Below are 18,668 nucleotides of genomic sequence, written 5' to 3'. Positions count from 1 at the left end.
GTTTAGGACCAGGCACCGGGGACCTGCTTTTGCCTCGGAAAGCCTCGTAAGGGGAAGGAGAACATAGGAAAGAGAAAGCTACCACAGGTGGAACTTCCTAACAGCACTTCGGGGCCCCAACTGTCTCTTCCCGCCCCAGGGAGCATCGACGGGGAGCCTGGAACAGACAAAGCTCACCTGGGAGGCCAAGAGAATGTGTGACAGCTGGTGTGAGGCCAGAACTGGGCTGCAGCTCTATGATGTTTTTAGGAAATGTCAGGGAAATTTGGCACACTGGGCTTTTGAAATGGCCCCACAGGGTCAGTGGCGGTAACAACAACAATAGTAATAATACATTTGTTATTATCATCATCACATAGATGATGATGCTAATAATAATTAACACTTATTGAGTGTTTCCATATGCCAGGCACAGTTTAAAGGTTTTATGTGCATTGTCTTCTCTAATCCTCAAAATAATTCTGTTACAAGGTAGGGATCCTTTGTCCCTGTTTTGCCAATGATCAAACAGAGACCCAGCAAGGTTAAATAACTTGTAGTTAACAACTAAAGGAGCCACGTTTTGAACTCTGCAGAGGCTGACTTTTCATCAACGGTGATCACGTGGACACAGAGGGATTCTCTAGAGTAGTCTTGACCTTGTTCTGCTCAGTGGAACCGTCTCTCAAGTGATGGCTGGGGAAGCCCGTGGGGAAGAAGAGAGGGAGGCAGGGCAGAGCTGGCCTTTACCTGCTCTCCCACTTTTGTCTGTTTTAGATTAACCAATTTTTAAACCGATTTGCTGCTAAAAGTGATTTGAAAACCACCATGGTGGAGGCTTAGGAGATAGAAGTCTGCCCCTAGGAAACCAGTGACCAAAGGTAAATAGAGCTTTGGAACCCAGTGCAGACAAAAAGCACTGAAAAAGCCACAGGCTGGTGAGGCAACGCACAGATATGTGAGGGTCAGGTCAGAAGGGAGGGTAGAAAACATCTGTAGCAGGAGCAGGGGCTCTTGCATATTTGGACTGGAGAATGCACAGAGAGTCTGTGAGTACCTACAGTCACATGCACTACAGCCAAGACGGATCTCTCGGGGGACAGAGAGTGGCGATGTAGAACAAGAAAGGAGTCAAGACTTTGGCTGTAGCCACCTGCGGATAGACCGGTGTCTAATCCGTTAATGAGGAAAGATTAGCGAGAAAACTGTTCTACATTCATGTCGTCCGTATTATAATGAATCACGTAGGTTCTCATATTAGTTCTTAAGTACACCCAGTTTGGCATTCCAGTGCCCTATTTTGGTTAATTTTGTCTACCTCTTCTATCGTTTCCAAAACGTTGGGTTAAAAAATTCAGTTGTCAACCGAGAGGAGCTGGCTAATTAACCAGTCAGAATTTTAGTAGTCGGAGACGAGCCAACTTTGATTAAAGCATTAGGTCACCAGTTACTAAACACTGGGCACCAAATACGTATGCAGACAGGGACTAAACCTTTTTATGTATGACCGAACAGGAGTCCTAAGCAAACATCATCCGCAGGAGGACTTGCCCTTCTTTGGGTGAAAAAAGCTACGCTCTTTCTCTTTTCGGATTTAGTCTAGAAGACAAATAGATACGGGGATCTTTTAAAAGGCCTTTTGTGGTCACGAGGGATCAAAGGTGCAGCACGGGGAATATAGTCAATGGGATTAGTGTGCCAGACCTAGTGAGCTTGTGAGCACAGCATAAGGCATGAAGTTGTGGAACCACTATGTTCTACGCCTGTCAACTAAACTTAAGGCAAAAAATAAAAATAAAATAGATAGAATAGAATAGAATTAAAATACAATACGATACAATACAATGCAATAAAATAAAAACAAAATAAAATAACACGCCCTGGGTGGGGGTGAAGGGGGTCAAAAGGTATAAGCTTCCGGTTACAAAACAAGTTAAGTCCTGGGGATGTAATGTACAGCATGGCCACTATCGTTAATAATAGTGTGCTGTGTATTTGAAAGTTGCTAAAAGAGGAGATTTTAGAAGTCCTCCTCACACAAAAACTTTTTTTGTAACTGTGTATGGCGATGCATGTTAACTAGCCTTCCTGTGGTGGTCACTTCAGAATATACACAAATATCGAATCATTATGTCGTACCCCAGACACTAATACAATGTTGTGTTTCCATTACACCGCAATTTTTTAAAAAGGGCCGATATTTACCTCACTGCCGATTTTAATTAGGCGATTTTTTTTTTTTTTGGTAAGATAGCAATAAAACTAAAAACTAAAACTCTGAAGGAAAGCATTGCAAATGAAACATTTTTATCAGTCAATGGCCCAATGTGCAAAATACCCCCAACATTTCTTTCTTGTTCTTTGATAGTATTTTGTTTTATTTATTTATTTTTTATTTTTCAATGTTTATTTATTTTTGAGAGAGACAGGGTGAGCAGGGAAGGGGGCGAGAGAGAGGGGTCAGAGAATCCGAAGCGGGCTCTATGCTGACAGCACATGGCTCAATATGGGGCTCAAACTCACGAACCGTGAGATCACAACCTAAGCCGACGTCTGACGCTCAACCAACTGAGCCACCCAGGCGCCCCTACCCCCAACATTTCTTAAAACTCCCACTCCAGGGCCTTATCTCTTGGGTCCATTTCTCTGGGCCACCAGTGCGTTCCCACGTTCCGCCGCGTGTTGTGACAGCCACCAGGTTAGGAAGCAGTGAAATGGGCCCGAGTGAAGAAGGTCCTTACCTGACTGCACAACTCGAGGTTCTGGGAGTACACGGCAATCTGTCGTCTCGGCTGCTCTTCCTCCGACAGGTAGCTGGCCAGGAGGATGAGGACGTCAAAACCGAACTTGTCTGCAAATGCTTTCAAGTCGCTGCTGATATTGCTGTGAAACATACAGTTCTGAAACAACAACAGGCAATTTGATATTAATGCCAACTGCCTGGCTTTGGGGAGTTGTGCCACCAATCTGTCCGGCGTTGCGATATTTCGTGACAGATACTCATTATCAGACGCAAGCAAGATGGTCACACAAGCTTGCAAACTCTCGTGCTCAGGCTTAAAATGACTTTTGCTTGTTTGTTTTCCTAACCCGGGAAAGGAAGGAGTCTTGGCCCTTATTAAGGTAGTTCAGACAAGGAACAAATATCTTAACAGGGTTTTTTTCCCCTAAAATATTTCTTTGAATGTTAACTTTGTAAAAACTACTTTTCCTTGTATTGTTCATAGGATGTAGGAAAGGCTGCTGTTATTGCAAACTATCCCTAGAAAAATAGGAGGAAGTTGTTGTTCTTTATTTGTAATTGTTTCCCAATGAGTATTACAACGCCAAGAAGAATCCCTAAGGATGAATCTAGCTGAGTTAATGGTATGCTTTTTAGTCCAGGGTAGAAGTCTGGGAGATTTATGGAAGGACTCTGACGTCACATCTTCTTGCTCTAAGAGGCAGCTAAGAAGGAATGAATAATTGTAGAAAAGGAATGAATAATGGTGCTACAGAGCACCCAGACCTGTGGCTCACATCACCTTCAAAAATGTGCCCGTCTCTTTGAGGTTTATGAACTGCAGTGACGACCACTTTGTTGGCAGAGTCGTCTCTCTTTCTCAAAGAAGAGCAGTAAAGACCGTCGGTTAGGCATAATGCCTGGCACATACGAGCTGCTCAGAAAAATGTTTGTGAACGACTAGAGAGACTTACCCACAAAATCTGCCTTTGCTACATAAACCTCTATCCAGCATATATATTCGATCATCATATACAGTCTGTTGCGCTACTCAGTGAAAATCACCACCACGTGCACTCAAGAGATACAAAGGACTCTGTTGATTTCTGTTCTGTTACAAAAGTCATCAGCACTATGCAAGCCACTGGCAAAGTATCAAAGCAATGCAGAAATACGTAGCATCAGAAGTGAAAGAGCCAGGCACCCCCTCCTCAGCCACTTAGGGAGAGCTCGGCAGGGCACCGCACATGGGTGCAGGTATTTTCCACACCCAGATTACTGTTTGTATGTGGTAGCTTCTCGAAACTAGTGGATTTCATATTTGTGCCTCAGATTATTTACCAGCCGCTTAGAATATCTACAGCGCATGTAATCTGTAATGCTGCTGAGTTGAATCTCAAGGTCTCTGAGGCCCCTGAGAGGCCACATGAGACGCCTGCCAGATGTGCTGGCCCAGCCCGTCACCAGCGTCCGCACCTCAAGGAATGTTTGTTGTCTCCTTCTGTGGCAGCCGGCTCTCTAGGCATCTCACCAGACCATTTCACTTTTTGGTCACAAAGCATTGCACAGGGGAACTCACAAAGCTCTCAGGATATATTGTTGCCCAACACTAAAGATCTATTGTACCGACTGGGTAATGAAATTCATGATGTTCAAATACAATAGCTTTTGGAAACATGGGTATCCAAAAGCATAGTGTCAGTTCCCATGCTTTTTATTTATTGTCCAAGTGTCATGATAACAGTCTTTAAACAGAAACTGAAAAAAAGTCCACTCACTCACAATAGAAGTAAATATTTAAGATATTTTTTAAAGTTGCACCTCCTATTATACACAATGTACATTCAATAGATGAAATTATTTCAGATCATCATTATCCCTCAAGACAACCTCCGCACTGAGCTTTCTGCCATCAAGAATTATAAAAGCAGACATTGGGGTGCCTGGATGGCTCAGTCAGTCAAGCAGCTGACTCTTGATTTCGACTCAGGTCATGATCTCACGGTTTGTGAGTTCCGCGCTGACAGCAGGGAGCCTGCTTGGGATTCTCTCTCTCTTCCTCTGTCTCTGCCCCCTCCTGCATCCTCCAGACTGAAGGCTTTGGCCAAAAAGCTCCACAATTTTCCTTTCAAAATATTTTTTTCACCGTGTACATAAAATCCCCCATATGCAGTTATAAACCCTTGAAAGAAGGTCCAACGTTTCGAAGAGATTTTCACATTTCCTAACAACTGTCACAAGACTCCCAGCTAGGTCATTTGAACAAAAGAAGGCAGGTTTTACCGGTATCCGAGCACAAGATTAGGATTCATTACATCCAGCATTATTCAAAGCCATACTTGTGGACCATTTGCTATTCAAAACTGTTGGCTGAGCTTCAATCTGTTTGGATCCTTCTGTGTGAAAATGACGGCTCTGGGATCTTGCTGGACTCAAGTCCAACAGCATTGTCAACACCAGCATCTTGTTAACATGCAGAGGCTGGGGCCATCCCCCAGACTTACTGAAACAGAAACTGCATTTTCCAAAAAATCCTGGGGGATTCAGACGTACATCAGAAATGGGAAACAATTTCAAGAAGGGAGGCGTTTGTTCACCGATACTGTTTCCTATGAGAATCTATCTTTGGATCCTTTCTTTTTTTTTATTTTTTTTTTCAACATTTATTTATTTTTGGGACAGAGAGAGACAGAGCATGAACGGGGGAGGGGCAGACACAGACTGCAGACACAGAGAGAGGGAGACACAGAATCGGAAACAGGCTCCAGGCTCCGAGCCATCAGCCCAGAGCCCGACGCGGGGCTCGAACTCACAGACCGCGAGATCGTGACCCGGCTGAAGTCGGACGCCTAACCGACTGCGCCACCCAGGCGCCCCTCTTGGGATCCTTTCAACGTTGTCATTTTACTGGGACTTTTACTAACTCACACCATCGGCTCCTGGTTCCTCACACCACTTTCAACATAAAAGTCACCCCAGGAAGGGGGGTGTATTTCTGAGCCACTTTGTGGCAAGTTCTTATTTATTGGGTCCAGTATCGGGTCTCAGATCCTCTATTATGTACCTCAAGAGGTTCTTAGGATCAAGCTCCATGGGGCGACACTCTCCCAGTTTTCCTCTGGGTGGCCCCCAAATCCATACGATCAAGGATTGAAAAAAAAAAATAAAGCAAAGATTTATGAGACTCCCTTAGGCACGTTGCATGTTACAGTATCTCCAGAACAAAGATCATCAACGACTGTGTCCTACCTACCCTCATAGAACTGTCCAAACCAGAGTGGATCTTCCTGGCGTTAAGATGTCAGGAGGATCGTGTTTACAACAGAATCAAACGAGGGAATGAGTGAGAATCCTCAGGAATGTGGGAGGCAGAATCTGTTCTGCTTTTATGCCGGTGCTGTTTGCATAGGAGATAATTTATTATTGTCTTCTAGCTACGCAGGGAGTCATGTGCTGTGACGGCTCTTATGTTGCTGACAAGCTAGGCTGGCCCTGAATAAATAGCACTTTATCATCAACACAACCCAACTGTAGATACAGGTTGGCATTTTGTTCCCCCCCCCATCTGCCTTCTACCTGATAAATTACTGTTTTAGTTACATGTATACAAATACTATTTGTTAATCGGCTCAAATGTCTCCAAAATGTCTCCTTCACCTTAAGTTAAATTATATACATGTACATAGGTATAGCTCACTCGGTTTGCCAAAGGTTTAGGAAATAAAGAGCTCCTACCTTAACTTACCACCCGCGCCCCACCACACGACCTCCCACGTTTGCAGTATGACCCCCAGCCTGAGACTGCAACATGGAATTTACAAAGGTACTTTACTAATCATTAAGGCTGCAAACTGACTGGCAAAAACCCAGCCTATTCCAGTACATCAGCTAGGGACAAGGAGAAGCCCTCCTGCTCGTCATCTTTGCCACTCATGGGTCCAAAGATTCGATCATTAAACATTTTTAGAGGGCGTGAGTCCTTTTGCCCGAGTGTTTTCCAGTTTGGGAATGAGTAGGAAGACCGGGAAACGTGGGGAGAAAAAGGTTTTATTATTTCCCAGCCAAAAGCTAGGGTGGGGTTGTTGTTCCCGATGACCAAGCACAGGGAAACAGAAATGCCACGGCTCTCCTGTAACATGACAACCGAGAGAGTGACGGTGAAAGTGTCCAAGAGATTGACTACATTTGTGGTTGAAAGTTCGCAAACGCAGTGGAAAATGCCATTCCCTCCCAAAACCTTGATTTAGCTTTTTCCATCGCTCTGAAAAATTCAGTGTACATGCTCCATGCTGATAGCTAGAGTGCATGATGTGAAATAAAGGTGATCCAAGTCATGTTCAGGAAACACCTGAGTACTTAAATGTGGATATTCCTTGAGAGAGAAAAACTCACTCTTGTTACATTGCTTCTATATTCCTACCTTCTGTTGTCTCCTGGATCCCGCTGTCGGGTTTCTGCCTCCATCATTCCCTTGAAACCACCCTTCTCAAAAGTACCAATCGCTTCCAAGGTGCAAAATCCGAAAGTCGGCTTCCTGTTCTGACTCTATACGACTTCTCTGAGGAATTCCACGAGGTTGATCCTCCCTCCTTCTTGAAACACTTCATTCCTTTACTCTCCCGCCCTCACATTCTCCTCGGTCTTCTCCCAGCGCCTCGCTACTCCTCTGTCACCTTTGCTGGCTCCTCGTCTTTTTCAACCTCTAAATGTTCATGCCTCAGATTGTGTTTCCACACCTCTTTCTCTTATCTCTACGTTCTCTTTGGGGATCTCATCCAGCTGCACGATTTTCAAACCACCTGTCTGCCAGTGACAACAAGCTTCATCCACCTGAACTCCACCCTTGTCGATCCACATGGTATTTCCACGTAAATGTCTAATAAGCGTTTCAAATAAAATGAAACCTATCTCCACCCCATATCATAATGATATCCTCCATATCATTAAATGGCCCCACCATGCACCCAATTACTTATAATCAGTCCTTCCTGCAGCATCAAAAGGGAGCTTTTAAAAATGTAATCAGAGGGGTGCGTGGGTGGCTCAGTCAACCAATTTCGGCTCTGGTCATGATCTTGTGGTCCGTGAGTTCAAACCCCACATCAGTCTCTGTGCTGGCAGCTCAGAACCTGGAGCCTGCTTCATATTCTGTCTCTCTCTCTCTCTCTCTCTCTCTCTCTCTGCCCCTCCCCTGCTCATGTTCTGTCTCTCTCAAAAATAAACATTAAAAAAAATTTTTTTTAATGTAAACAGAATCACGACACTTCTCTGCTTAAATGCCACTCAAAAGTTTCTCAATGCAATTATTATTATTTACTATCGTTTTTTAAATGGGGAGGAGATAGTTTTACTGTCCTCAAAATTGGGTTATTATAAATCAGTGAGAAAAAGTAAACATGGCCATAGAAAAACACTTGGACATAAGACATTCACAATTGAAATACAAATGCCAATAAATATCTGAACTCATTGAGAATCAAAGAAATCCTTTAATAATAAAATATTTCATCTTCTCTTTTCTTATTATTGGTAAATAGTTCCAAAGGGGCATTCTCATATACTATTGGAAATATATTCTTTTTTATTTTTTAATTTTTTTTACATTTATTTATTTTTGAGAGACAGAGGGAGACAGAGCACAAATGGGGGCGGGGCAAAGAGAGAGGGAGACACAGAATCCAAAGCAGGCTCCAGGTTCCGAGCTGTCAGCAAAGAGCCCGACATGGGCTCGAACTCACGAACCACAAGATTGTGACCTGAGCTGAAGTCGGATGCTCAACTGACTGAATCACCCAGGTGCCCCAGAAATATATTCTAAAGAAATAATCAGATATACACACAAAAGGTTTGTGGACAACGCTATTCACTGGATCATTACCTTACTAACTAAAACTTTGAAATGACCTAAATGTTCAACAATAGAGAAATGGTTAAATTAATTATGAAAGAGTCGCACAAAAGAATAGTATGCTGCTATTCAAAATCATGCTATCAAAGAATACTTAATGACACAAGAAAACACTCAAGAGTGTAAAAGCAGAAAATAATTTCTGTAACATATCAAAATAGAATGTCATTTCTCTATGCATTCAAATCATGCATATTGAAATCTAATATACGATGGATATTAAGACACCCTGATGTGAAAGCTGTCATAATTTAGCCAATTGCCCAATTAAAATCTGTCTGTGTCTCTGTTATTTCAGAGTGTTCCCCCCAAAGATACCAGTAAAGGCTCCGGAGTCACCAGACATGAGCTGACCCTCTCTCCACTATTCATCAGTAGTGAGTGAGTGCGTTTACTTTATTCACATCTCCAAGCTTTAGTTTCTTCATTTGTAAACCCCCATTTCATTGAGCTGGTGTGAGAATTAAGAACATGAACCTAGGGCATCTGCATGGCTCAGTCGGTTAAGCATTCTACTTCCGTTTTTGGGTTTTTTTATACATGCCCTAATGAACTTTATTTTTTTAATATAATTTATTGTCAAATTGGCTTACATACAGCACCCAGTGCTCATCCCAACAAGTGCCCTCCTCAATGCCCATCACCCACTTTCCCCTCTCCCCCACCCTTCCATCCACCCCCAGTTTGTTCTCTGTATTTAAGAGCCACTTTTGGTTTTGGCTCAGGTCATGGTCTCATGGTCATGAATTTGAGGCCTGAATTAGGCTCTGCTCTTACAGAGCGGAGCCTGCATGGGATTCTCTCTCTCTCTCTGCCCCTTCCCTGCTCGCATGTGCACGTTCTCTCTCTCTCAAATAGATAAACTTAAAAAAAAAAAAAAGAATTAAGAATAAGAATCAAAGAGCTGGCCCAGTGCCTAGCATGTAGCAGAAAAGTTAGGTCTCTTTCTGTTCCTGGTTTTTAAACTATCAAAAGGTCATTTGGAGGATTCACAAAATTGATCTGACTCACAGAAAGTATTTTATACATTTTGGTATGAGAACTGACTATTCCTATTAAAATTTCTTGCCTTGGGGCACGTGGGTGGCTCAGTCAGTGAAGTGTCTGACTTCAGTCCAGGTCATGATCTCATGGTCGTAATTTCGCACCCTGCCTTGGGCTCTGTGCTGACAGCTCAGAGCCTGGAACTTGCTTTGGATTCTGTGTCTCCCTCTCTCTCTCCAAAATAAATAAACATTAAAAAATTAAAAAAAAAAATTCTTGCCTTGTATCCTTTATAATACATGTGAACTTTCGAATGATAATCACACACATTTTTAAGTCACTTAAGTGACTCACATGAAAAAGTTTTAAAGGTGAGGGGATAGAGGAAGCTACACAAAGTTAAGTGTGAAGCAAAGAGCTCAAATGTCCTTGACTGATAAGTGGATAAAGAAGATGTGGTGTATAAATACAAAGGACTACTACTCAGCAATCACAAAGAATGAAATCTTGCCATTTGCAACAATGTGAATGGAACTAGAGGGTATTATGCTAGGCGAAATAAGTCAGAAAAAGACAAACATCATATAACTTCACTCATCTGAGGAATTTAAGATACAAAACAGATGAACAGAAAGGAAGGGAAGCAAAAATAATATAAAAACAGGGAGGGAGACAAACCATAAGAGACTCCTAAATACAGAGAACAAACTGAGGGTTGCTGGAGGGCTGTTGGGTGGGCGGGGGGATGGGCTAAATGCGTGATGGGCATTAAGGAGGACACTTGTTGTGATGAGCACTGGGTGTCGTATGTAAGTGATGAATCACTAAATTCTATTCCTGAAATCATTGTCACACTGTATGTTAACTAACTTGGATATAAATTTTAAAAAGTAATAAAAAAATAAATAGTGTCAAAACCAAAAAAGAAATAAATACATAAATAAACATAAAAATCAAAAAATAATGTAAGATCAAAGAATGGGTAGACAGTGATTATCTCATTGACAAAACCTTTATCTTTTTTTTTTTTTTTATGTTTATTTTGAGAGAGAGAGCACACGAGCAGGGTAGGGGCAGAGAGAGAGGGAGAGACAAAATCCCAAGCAGGTTCCATCTGCACTGTCAGCACAGAGCCCCACGTGGGGCTCCATCCCAGGAACTAGACCATGACCTGAACTGGGATCAGGAGTCTGACACTTACCCGACTGAGCCACCCAGGTGCCCCAGAAATCTTTATCTTTGATTGCAAGTTACACTCAGTGAAGGAGCTTCTGTTTGCCAATACACAAATAATAGCTTTTAAGGCATCAAAAAATTGTATGGTGATTTTTTCCTCCTGCGAAGTCACCATGGGTACAGCCTGATCCCTCATTGCCACTGTTTAACCTCCAAGTGCCACGTGCCCTTCAGTAGATTTTACTCCTTATGCTGATACTTTCTATTTCGGTCCAACATTCGGGACCATACACATAATCCAAAAATGGTTGTCTTTCTTACAAATTATAAATGAAATATATTGAGAAGGCTTTTACTAAACGAAATAAATTTTTTCTAATGTCATGGACCGGCTATTCCAGGATTCATTACGTTCGAGATTCTTTTCTTCTTGTAGGAAATAGAAAAAACAAGTGAGTAGGTCTTACTGGCGGGTAGGATAAAGATCATCACCAAGATTAAAACACAAGCTTGTACAGCTTCATTTTTTTGGCAATAGTGAGTCTTAGAAACATAGTTTGACAATGCATAACTACCTTGCAAAGTGCAGTGACCAGCATGGATTGCTGAGTTACTGAAATTTAAGAGTATAGTTTGACATTTATACTCTGCACGGGTTTATTTCTAGACTGAAAACTATTTTTTTTTTCATCAAGATATAAGAAAAATGCTGAGGTGTGTACACAAATGTTCTAACGGAAAGCTTTATGATTTATGCTACCAAAATTCCATTATGATGTTTAAAATATTCAGCAATAATAAAGTCTGATAATTTTGACAGGAAAATGATTTATGAGAACACAAAATGCATAAATTAAGAGATTTTATTTATTCTGTTTTTCATACACTCTTTAATTGGTAAGCAAAGATATTTCCCATGTTTTTACCAGATGTCATTAAAAAAAAACCCCAAAACTCTACTGTTCTTATTTTTATAAGCTAGCCAAGGCATTTTAGCAGTAAAAACTTCACTGAGTCTATTAAAACTAAATTATACATCATGTTTTGAAAACAGAGTCAGGTAGTACATAATACTTCGTAGCTAGAGAGAGCACTCTATTGTGAAAAGATTTTATGAAAATTAAAAATACTATATTATATAAATGAGTATGTAATAGACATATATCAATATGATTTTCATTTAAACCAGTAGTATATTGGCTTCCATAATTTAATCAAGCTCTGAGTCTGCATTAAGCCCAGGCTTTGCATCATCTCATTTAAACTTTATTTATTTTTTAAAATTATTTAATTTAGAGAGAGAGAGAGAGAGAGAGAGAGAAAGAGAGAGAGAGAGAGAAAACGTGAGTGGGGGGGAGGGGCAGAGGGAGAGAAAAAGAATCTCAAGCAAGATCCAAGATCAGCACGGAGCCCAATGCAGAGCTCGATCCCAGGACCCTGGAATCATGACATGAGCCGAAATCAAGAGTCGGTCACTCTACCGACTGAACCACCCAGACGTCCCAAATCTCATTTAAACTTTAAGATGCCTGATGAGGTGGGTAACATCATCTTGTTTAGCACTGAGAAAATAGAGGCTTCGAGAGGTGAAGAAACCAATGTCATACAGCTCATCTGTGTGAAAAATGGGGCTCGAACCCATGTTCTAACCTCTAAATTATTCTTGAAAGAAAATTCTTCATCACCAAAGATACTACTAATGAATTCTGCTTTTAATTTAATAAAAAACATTTTTTTTTTTTGCCATGACTATTTAGTATTGATTCACCTTTGTTCCTATATACAAGCAAGCCACATCCTTGGTTTTAACCAGTGCTAATAATAATGAACTGCTTACATTTTTTGATAATTCAATATTATCATGCTTTATGACCAATCCAGTTTTCATCTACTCTATAAAATATAAGTGTAGCTGACCATTAACTATATGTATGAGCCTAAAATTGAAAACTTGCCCAAAGAAAGTGCTATGAAGAGGAAAGCTGTGATATTTCTGCAGCAGTGTGTACTTTTAAGAAGTTGGAGGGCGCCTGGGTGGCTCAGTCGGTTAGGCGGCCGACTTCGGCTCAGGTCATGATCTCACGGTCCGTGAGTTCGAGCCCCGCGTCGGGCTCTGTGCTGAGAGCTCAGAGCCTGGAGCCTGTTTCGGATTCTGTGTCTCCCTCTCTCTGACCCTCCCCCGTTCATGCTCTGTCTCTCTCTGTCTCAAAAATAAATAAATGTAAAAAAAAAAAAAAAAAAGAAGTTGGGCATGCATACATACACAGAAAACATAAAAAACAGAACTGGCATGGTCACCGGTAACCCAGAATCACCCTCATGTAGTTTTTCTTCCTTTAGAGCTTTGGCACACAATGGAAGAATCTCAGTTAACATTCAGGATGTAAACACTCACTATCTAAGGATGCTCCCAACATTACTTTTCGTCAGCTCAAAGAGCCAGAGAAACCAGGAATTAGGGTTGCAGGAGGTGGATGGGGAGACACAAGAGGTCATTTTTGACCAAGAGGGAATGGGTGTCTTTTTTTTTTTTTTTAATTTTTTTTTCAACGTTTTTTATTTATTTTTGGGACAGAGAGAGACAGAGCATGAACGGGGGAGGGGCAGAGAGAGAGGGAGACAGAATCGGAAACAGGCTCCAGGCTCTGAGCCATCAGCCCAGAGCGTGACGCGGGGCTCGAACTCACGGACCGCGAGATCGTGACCTGGCTGAAGTCGGACGCTTAACCGACTGCGCCACCCAGGCGCCCCGGAATGGGTGTCTTAGTAGGAAATGTGAATGTTAACAAAGGAAGCCTCAATTGAGAATGAGGCCAGGGGGGCAGCGGGGGAAGCTCTCACACTCTATCACTTATTATTACCTGGAGACCCAACGGGAATAGACGGAGTTTGCACATAAACACTACTTTACTACTCCAGCAGGAAGAAAGCTTTCCTTCCTTCCTTCCATTCCTCACCCCGCAAAAGCCCAGCCTATGACAGCCTGTCACAACTCAGCCAATGAAAAGCCACAATACTTGGAACTCCCAGTTTCCTCCAATGGACTTTTTGTTTATGGCAAACAGCCTTCCTGGCTCCCCCCTTTCCTCTCTAAGAGAGTGCTCCTCTCCTTTGTTCTGCTGATTTACGTACGGTTTGCCATAGCTTGCCTGACCTGGATTGCAATTCTCTGCTATTCCCGAATAAACCCATTTTTGCTAGTAAAAGAACCAGCACTTTTATTTTTTTAAGGTTAACAGAAGGACCTACAATATCCCCATCATTTCCAACAAAGTCTTCCTGTAAAGGCATAACCATCAAAGACACAATAATGTTAACAATCTGTAGATGCTTCAATGTAGGTCAAGCACATCGTAAGTATTAGAGGAGAAACCAAGAGTCTTTCAGTCACCCTAGTAAGATCATCATTTGGGTCAATGAGCTCAAGAATAGAAGGAGGACACGTGTTTGCTGAAAATGGAAAACTACTGTTTTCATGTCATGGGACAAATAGTTATTATCTCCTATAACCACATCGCTGAAGAGAGAGAGAAGGGGAGGAGGGGGGGATAGTTCATCTGGAAGCACAGGTTTAAAATCAAGAACTTCTTAAAAAGAAGTGGGCCGGTTTCAGATCAACCTGAAATTAAGCAAGTTGAAGTCCTGCCCCATCCTCACTGTTTCCATCATAAAGAGAACCAACATTACAACAACAGAGAGAAGCCCTGGAGAGAGATGTTTGTATACTATACTTCACATAGGAGATGTCCTAGGCAGATTCTCACCACTAGTTAAGAGTAAATTGATCCTTGCATGTGGGGAGGTTCCCAACCAATTAAAGACAAATAAGTCACAATCTCATTAACTAGCTCAGCCTAATTTACGTTGTCTTTAAGGGCAGACCTATAATCATCAAAACTTTTCGATACGGTATGGATTTAAGGGCTCGGCAGGAAAGGGCTACACTGGTGTTCCCCACCCACCCCCCAAGGGCCCCTTTGTTACAATTTATGTGTCTTTATAAAGATTTCTGTATGGGAGTGAATAACTCAGGACCCACACATAATGGAAAAAACCCTCATTAGTCATGCTTTATTTTTGAAATGGTGGAACCTGGGCAACACTCCAGCTACCAGATAACAATAACCGAATTATTTCCATAAGTGTGTATGGATATTTAAAAAAAAAATCCCTATTGGCTTGTTTTGAGCCATGAGCTTGAAAACGTACAGCTTTATTTATTTTTCTTGGTAAGAATAAATCATCTAGTTCGAACAATATTTCGAGAAAGCAGGAAACCTTCCTTCCTCTCTGGGTACCCTTTTCTGATTTATGGAAACCACCAGTCAAGTCTCTAGAGCACTAGCTGTACGTGTGCATTACACACACTTCTGATTTTTCTAAGCTGTGTCAATATTAACCTGACCAAATGAAGATCAAACTGTCTCTTTTGCTCCTCGCGCTCCTCACATGGGGAGCACAATATGGCTCTTGTCAGAGGCGCTTCATCATTTTGGCTCAAGGAAACTGTCAGTACAGTTTGGGATTCGTTCTTCATGGGCAGATACCCTGATGGGTCTAATGAAGCCTTTCTGCTGACAAGTCATTTGCTAAAAATACCCAACCATCATCACCAAGTTTAAGTGGAGGAATATGGTTGTGTCCCCTATGCTATCAACCCGATGGAAGCAATTCTCTAGAAGTCTAAAAAAATCTGTATGTCAAGGCACACGCCTCTCACCACTCATGTTTGTGTTCTTGCTAGTTTCCATTTGCTCCCTGATAAACTTTATGACATTCTTAAATTGGAATATAATAGGGTAAACACCAATCTCAGAGCACACACGCAGAGCCAGCAGTCTGTGTGTGCCATTTGTTGCAATCTAAGCTAATTACCAGAACCCCCCTCCTGCAAACAGATCCACTCTGGGGTCTGTGGTTTTATTTTCACTTGGAGTCGTCTGTGTGTAGGGATCTCAAGGAATTCATTTTCAGGAAGGACACTGTGTTGTCATGACTCTCTTGGTCCCAAGACACAGAAACTTCACTCAAACCGACTTCAGTAAAGAGAAAGCAAGAAGGATCTGGAGAGCATTCTCAAAAAAGCAAAGGAAGAACAGGGGGGACAAGCTGGGAGGAGGGCAGGGGTTATCAGGGACTTGCTTTTCCTTCTCTTCCATTGGCTTCACTCTCCTCCTGTGACCAACTGGTTTCCTCTTGGTGCTAGGAAACAGGGACTACCTGAGCTCCAGTGCAAGACCTTTCAGTTTTAATCAAGGTTCGTTCCCTCCTGGTTTTGAGCGTGAAAACGCTGGAGGAGGAATTCTGGTTGTTAGCACTTGGGTTGGGTGCCTTACTGTTGTACCGAGCAATTGAGGTAGATTGGGAAGACCACAAAACACAGATATGGCACTCATCATGACAAGGGGGATGGATAAGAGTCATTTCCTAGATGAGGAGGCTGAGCTGATCAACCCACAGGTGGACACCCTAGCTATCAAGCACAAAGGACTCACACACACACACACACACACACACACACACACACACACCCCAGATAATTTCCCAAATCCCCAAGGGATGACAAAACAAATCTGGAAAAGTGTTAAGCTTATAAAATGGAAGTTATGCTTCATCAATCAAAAATACATAGGGCCATCTAGTGAACTCAGGAAGAAGAGGCCAAGCCTGCTTCACCTTCCTTCTTTCAGGTCCATACGAGGTATCCCTTTATTAGCCCCTGAAGACTTCGGATGCTCTGATCTCCCCTATAACTGTCAAAGTTGTATTGCTATTTGCACCATACATATGTGGCACTGAAATGCTTTAAATACAGAGGAAAAATGATCCAGCCCCTACTTAAAAAGCAAAGAATATTTGAGACAGGAGTTGTATTTATGTGCTATCATTTTATACAAGAGTTATTTATAGAAGGGCTTTAAGCAGGCCAAATACTGGGGGGAAAATCTGAATTCATAACAGATAAAAAGTAATAACTTTAGAGTGGCATTATGGACATTGTGGCTGGATGATTTTTTGTTGGGGGGGCTGTTCTGTGCATCGCAGGGCATTTAGCAGCCTCCCTGGGTTCTACCCACTAGATGCCAGTGGCAAACTCCCTCCCCGGGGTGTGACAAATATGTCTCCAGACATTGTCAAATGCCCCTAAGGGGCAAAAAAATGCCCTAATTAAGTACAACTTTGGAGAATAATAGTGGGAGAGTCTTGCAAACTTAATAACTCAAATCTCAACCAACTTTTTCAGAAACATTACTGCATTAAGCAAGACATGTCATTCATTCCAGCTGGCTTAAGAGGCAGGTGAACAAAATGAGGGGTGGGGACATCTACATGACTACATTGCACGCATCAGCCAAATATTTCCTTTTTCTAAGCTGGTAAAAATAAAAAATTTCCATCAATTGTCTTTTAGTTTATATTAGTATGCTTATAAGATAAATAGCATTTTGATTCTCTCAAACAAAGAAAAAGCAGGATGATTAAAAAAAAAAAAAAAAAAAGAGCCAGGATTTGACTAAAACATCTTCTTCCTGTGCCAGGAAAATAAGGTTTTTCTCAGGGTGTTTTCCAGAGATTTTTTAGTCTAAAAAAAAAATTGTATCAATCCAGGTCAAGTTATGGGTAAATAAGGCATTTTAATTTTTTTTATTTTTTTTATTTTTTCAACGTTTTTTATTTATTTTTGGGACAGAGAGAGACAGAGCATGAACGGGGGAGGGGCAGAGACAGAGGGAGACACAGAATCCGAAACAGGCTCCAGGCTCCGAGCCATCAGCCCAGAGGCTGACGCGGGGCTCGAACTCACGGACCGCGAGATCGTGACCTGGCTGAAGTCGGACGCTTAACCGACTGCGCCACCCAGGCGCCCCTGATTTATTTATTTTGAGAGAGAGAGAGAGAGAGAGAGAGGAGGGAAGGGAGGGACAGAGAGAGGGAGAGATAGAAGATCCCAAACAGGCTCTCAGAGCCTCCGTCAACATAGAGCCCAACTCGGGGCTCGAACTCACTAACCACGAGATCATAACCTGAGACAAAATCAAGAGTCGGATGCTTAACCGACTGAGCCACCCAGGTGCTCCTCAAAATTCATTTTTAAGCCTGAGTTGTCTGAACCTGTGTGTCTACATCACCGGTTCTTAACCTTGGCTGTACCTTAGACTACCCAGAGAGCTGCAAAAAAAAAATAAATAAATAAAATAAAAAATAAATAAATAAACGAATAAATAAATAAATAAATCTCAGACACCCACCTTGTGAAATTTAAATTTAATTGGCTTAAGGGAGGGGATGCTGGGCATCTGTATATTTTCCAGACAGTTCCAGCTATCATTCTAAAGTGCAAGTAGGGTGGAAAACAGTGGTCCATACTGATACTAAAAAACAATTTTCGGTTCATGCTGTGTAGACGTAGTTTCTGTATCAGTGGTTCCTTTCTTTCTTTTTTTTTTTTTTTAATTTTTTTTTAACGTTTATTTATTTTTGAGACAGAGAGAGACAGAGCATGAACGGGGGAGGGTCAGAGAGAGGGAGACACAGAATCCGAAAGAGGCTCCAGGCTCTGAGCTCTCAGCACAGAGCCCGACGCGGGGCTCGAACTCACGGACCGTGAGATCATGACCTGAGCCGAAGTCGGCCGCCCAACCGACTGAGCCCCTCAGTGGTTCCTTTCTATTCTCTAGCCACTGAGTGAAATTTCATAGTCACCGGGAAAACCCAAATTCCAAAAATAAATGTTCACATCTCATTTTAAAAAGTAAGTAGCTCTAACGCTCCCAAGTGAGCAGATTTTGAAATGTAGTGCATAAAAGCAAGGGTTTTGAAATCTGACAGCCCGGCGTTCAAATCATCGCTCAACACCCTGTTATCTCTGCACCCTCGGGCGAGTTTCTTGATCATGCC

At 42.1% G+C, this 18,668-nt stretch overlaps 1 protein-coding gene across 8 annotated transcripts in view; it reads right to left on the bottom strand.

Moving 5' to 3' along the window:
* PRUNE2 (prune homolog 2 with BCH domain) overlaps positions 1-18,668 on the bottom strand; it is a 274,947-nt gene that overhangs the window by 87,477 nt on the left and 168,802 nt on the right. For all 8 annotated transcript variants that reach the window (XM_040449313.1, XM_040449305.1, XM_040449310.1 and 5 more), the window contains exon 7: positions 2,721-2,879. In XM_040449313.1, the coding sequence (XP_040305247.1) occupies positions 2,721-2,879 (159 nt within the window). The remainder of the gene's footprint in view (positions 1-2,720; positions 2,880-18,668) is intronic.

The sequence above is a fragment of the Herpailurus yagouaroundi genome, unplaced genomic scaffold (genome assembly GCF_014898765.1).
Source record: "Herpailurus yagouaroundi ecotype Mexico unplaced genomic scaffold, PumYag 199, whole genome shotgun sequence".
NCBI classification, from domain to species: domain Eukaryota; kingdom Metazoa; phylum Chordata; class Mammalia; order Carnivora; family Felidae; genus Herpailurus; species Herpailurus yagouaroundi.
The sequence above is the reverse complement of the archived record's forward strand: the minus strand, read 5'-3'. Positions and strand labels throughout refer to the sequence as shown.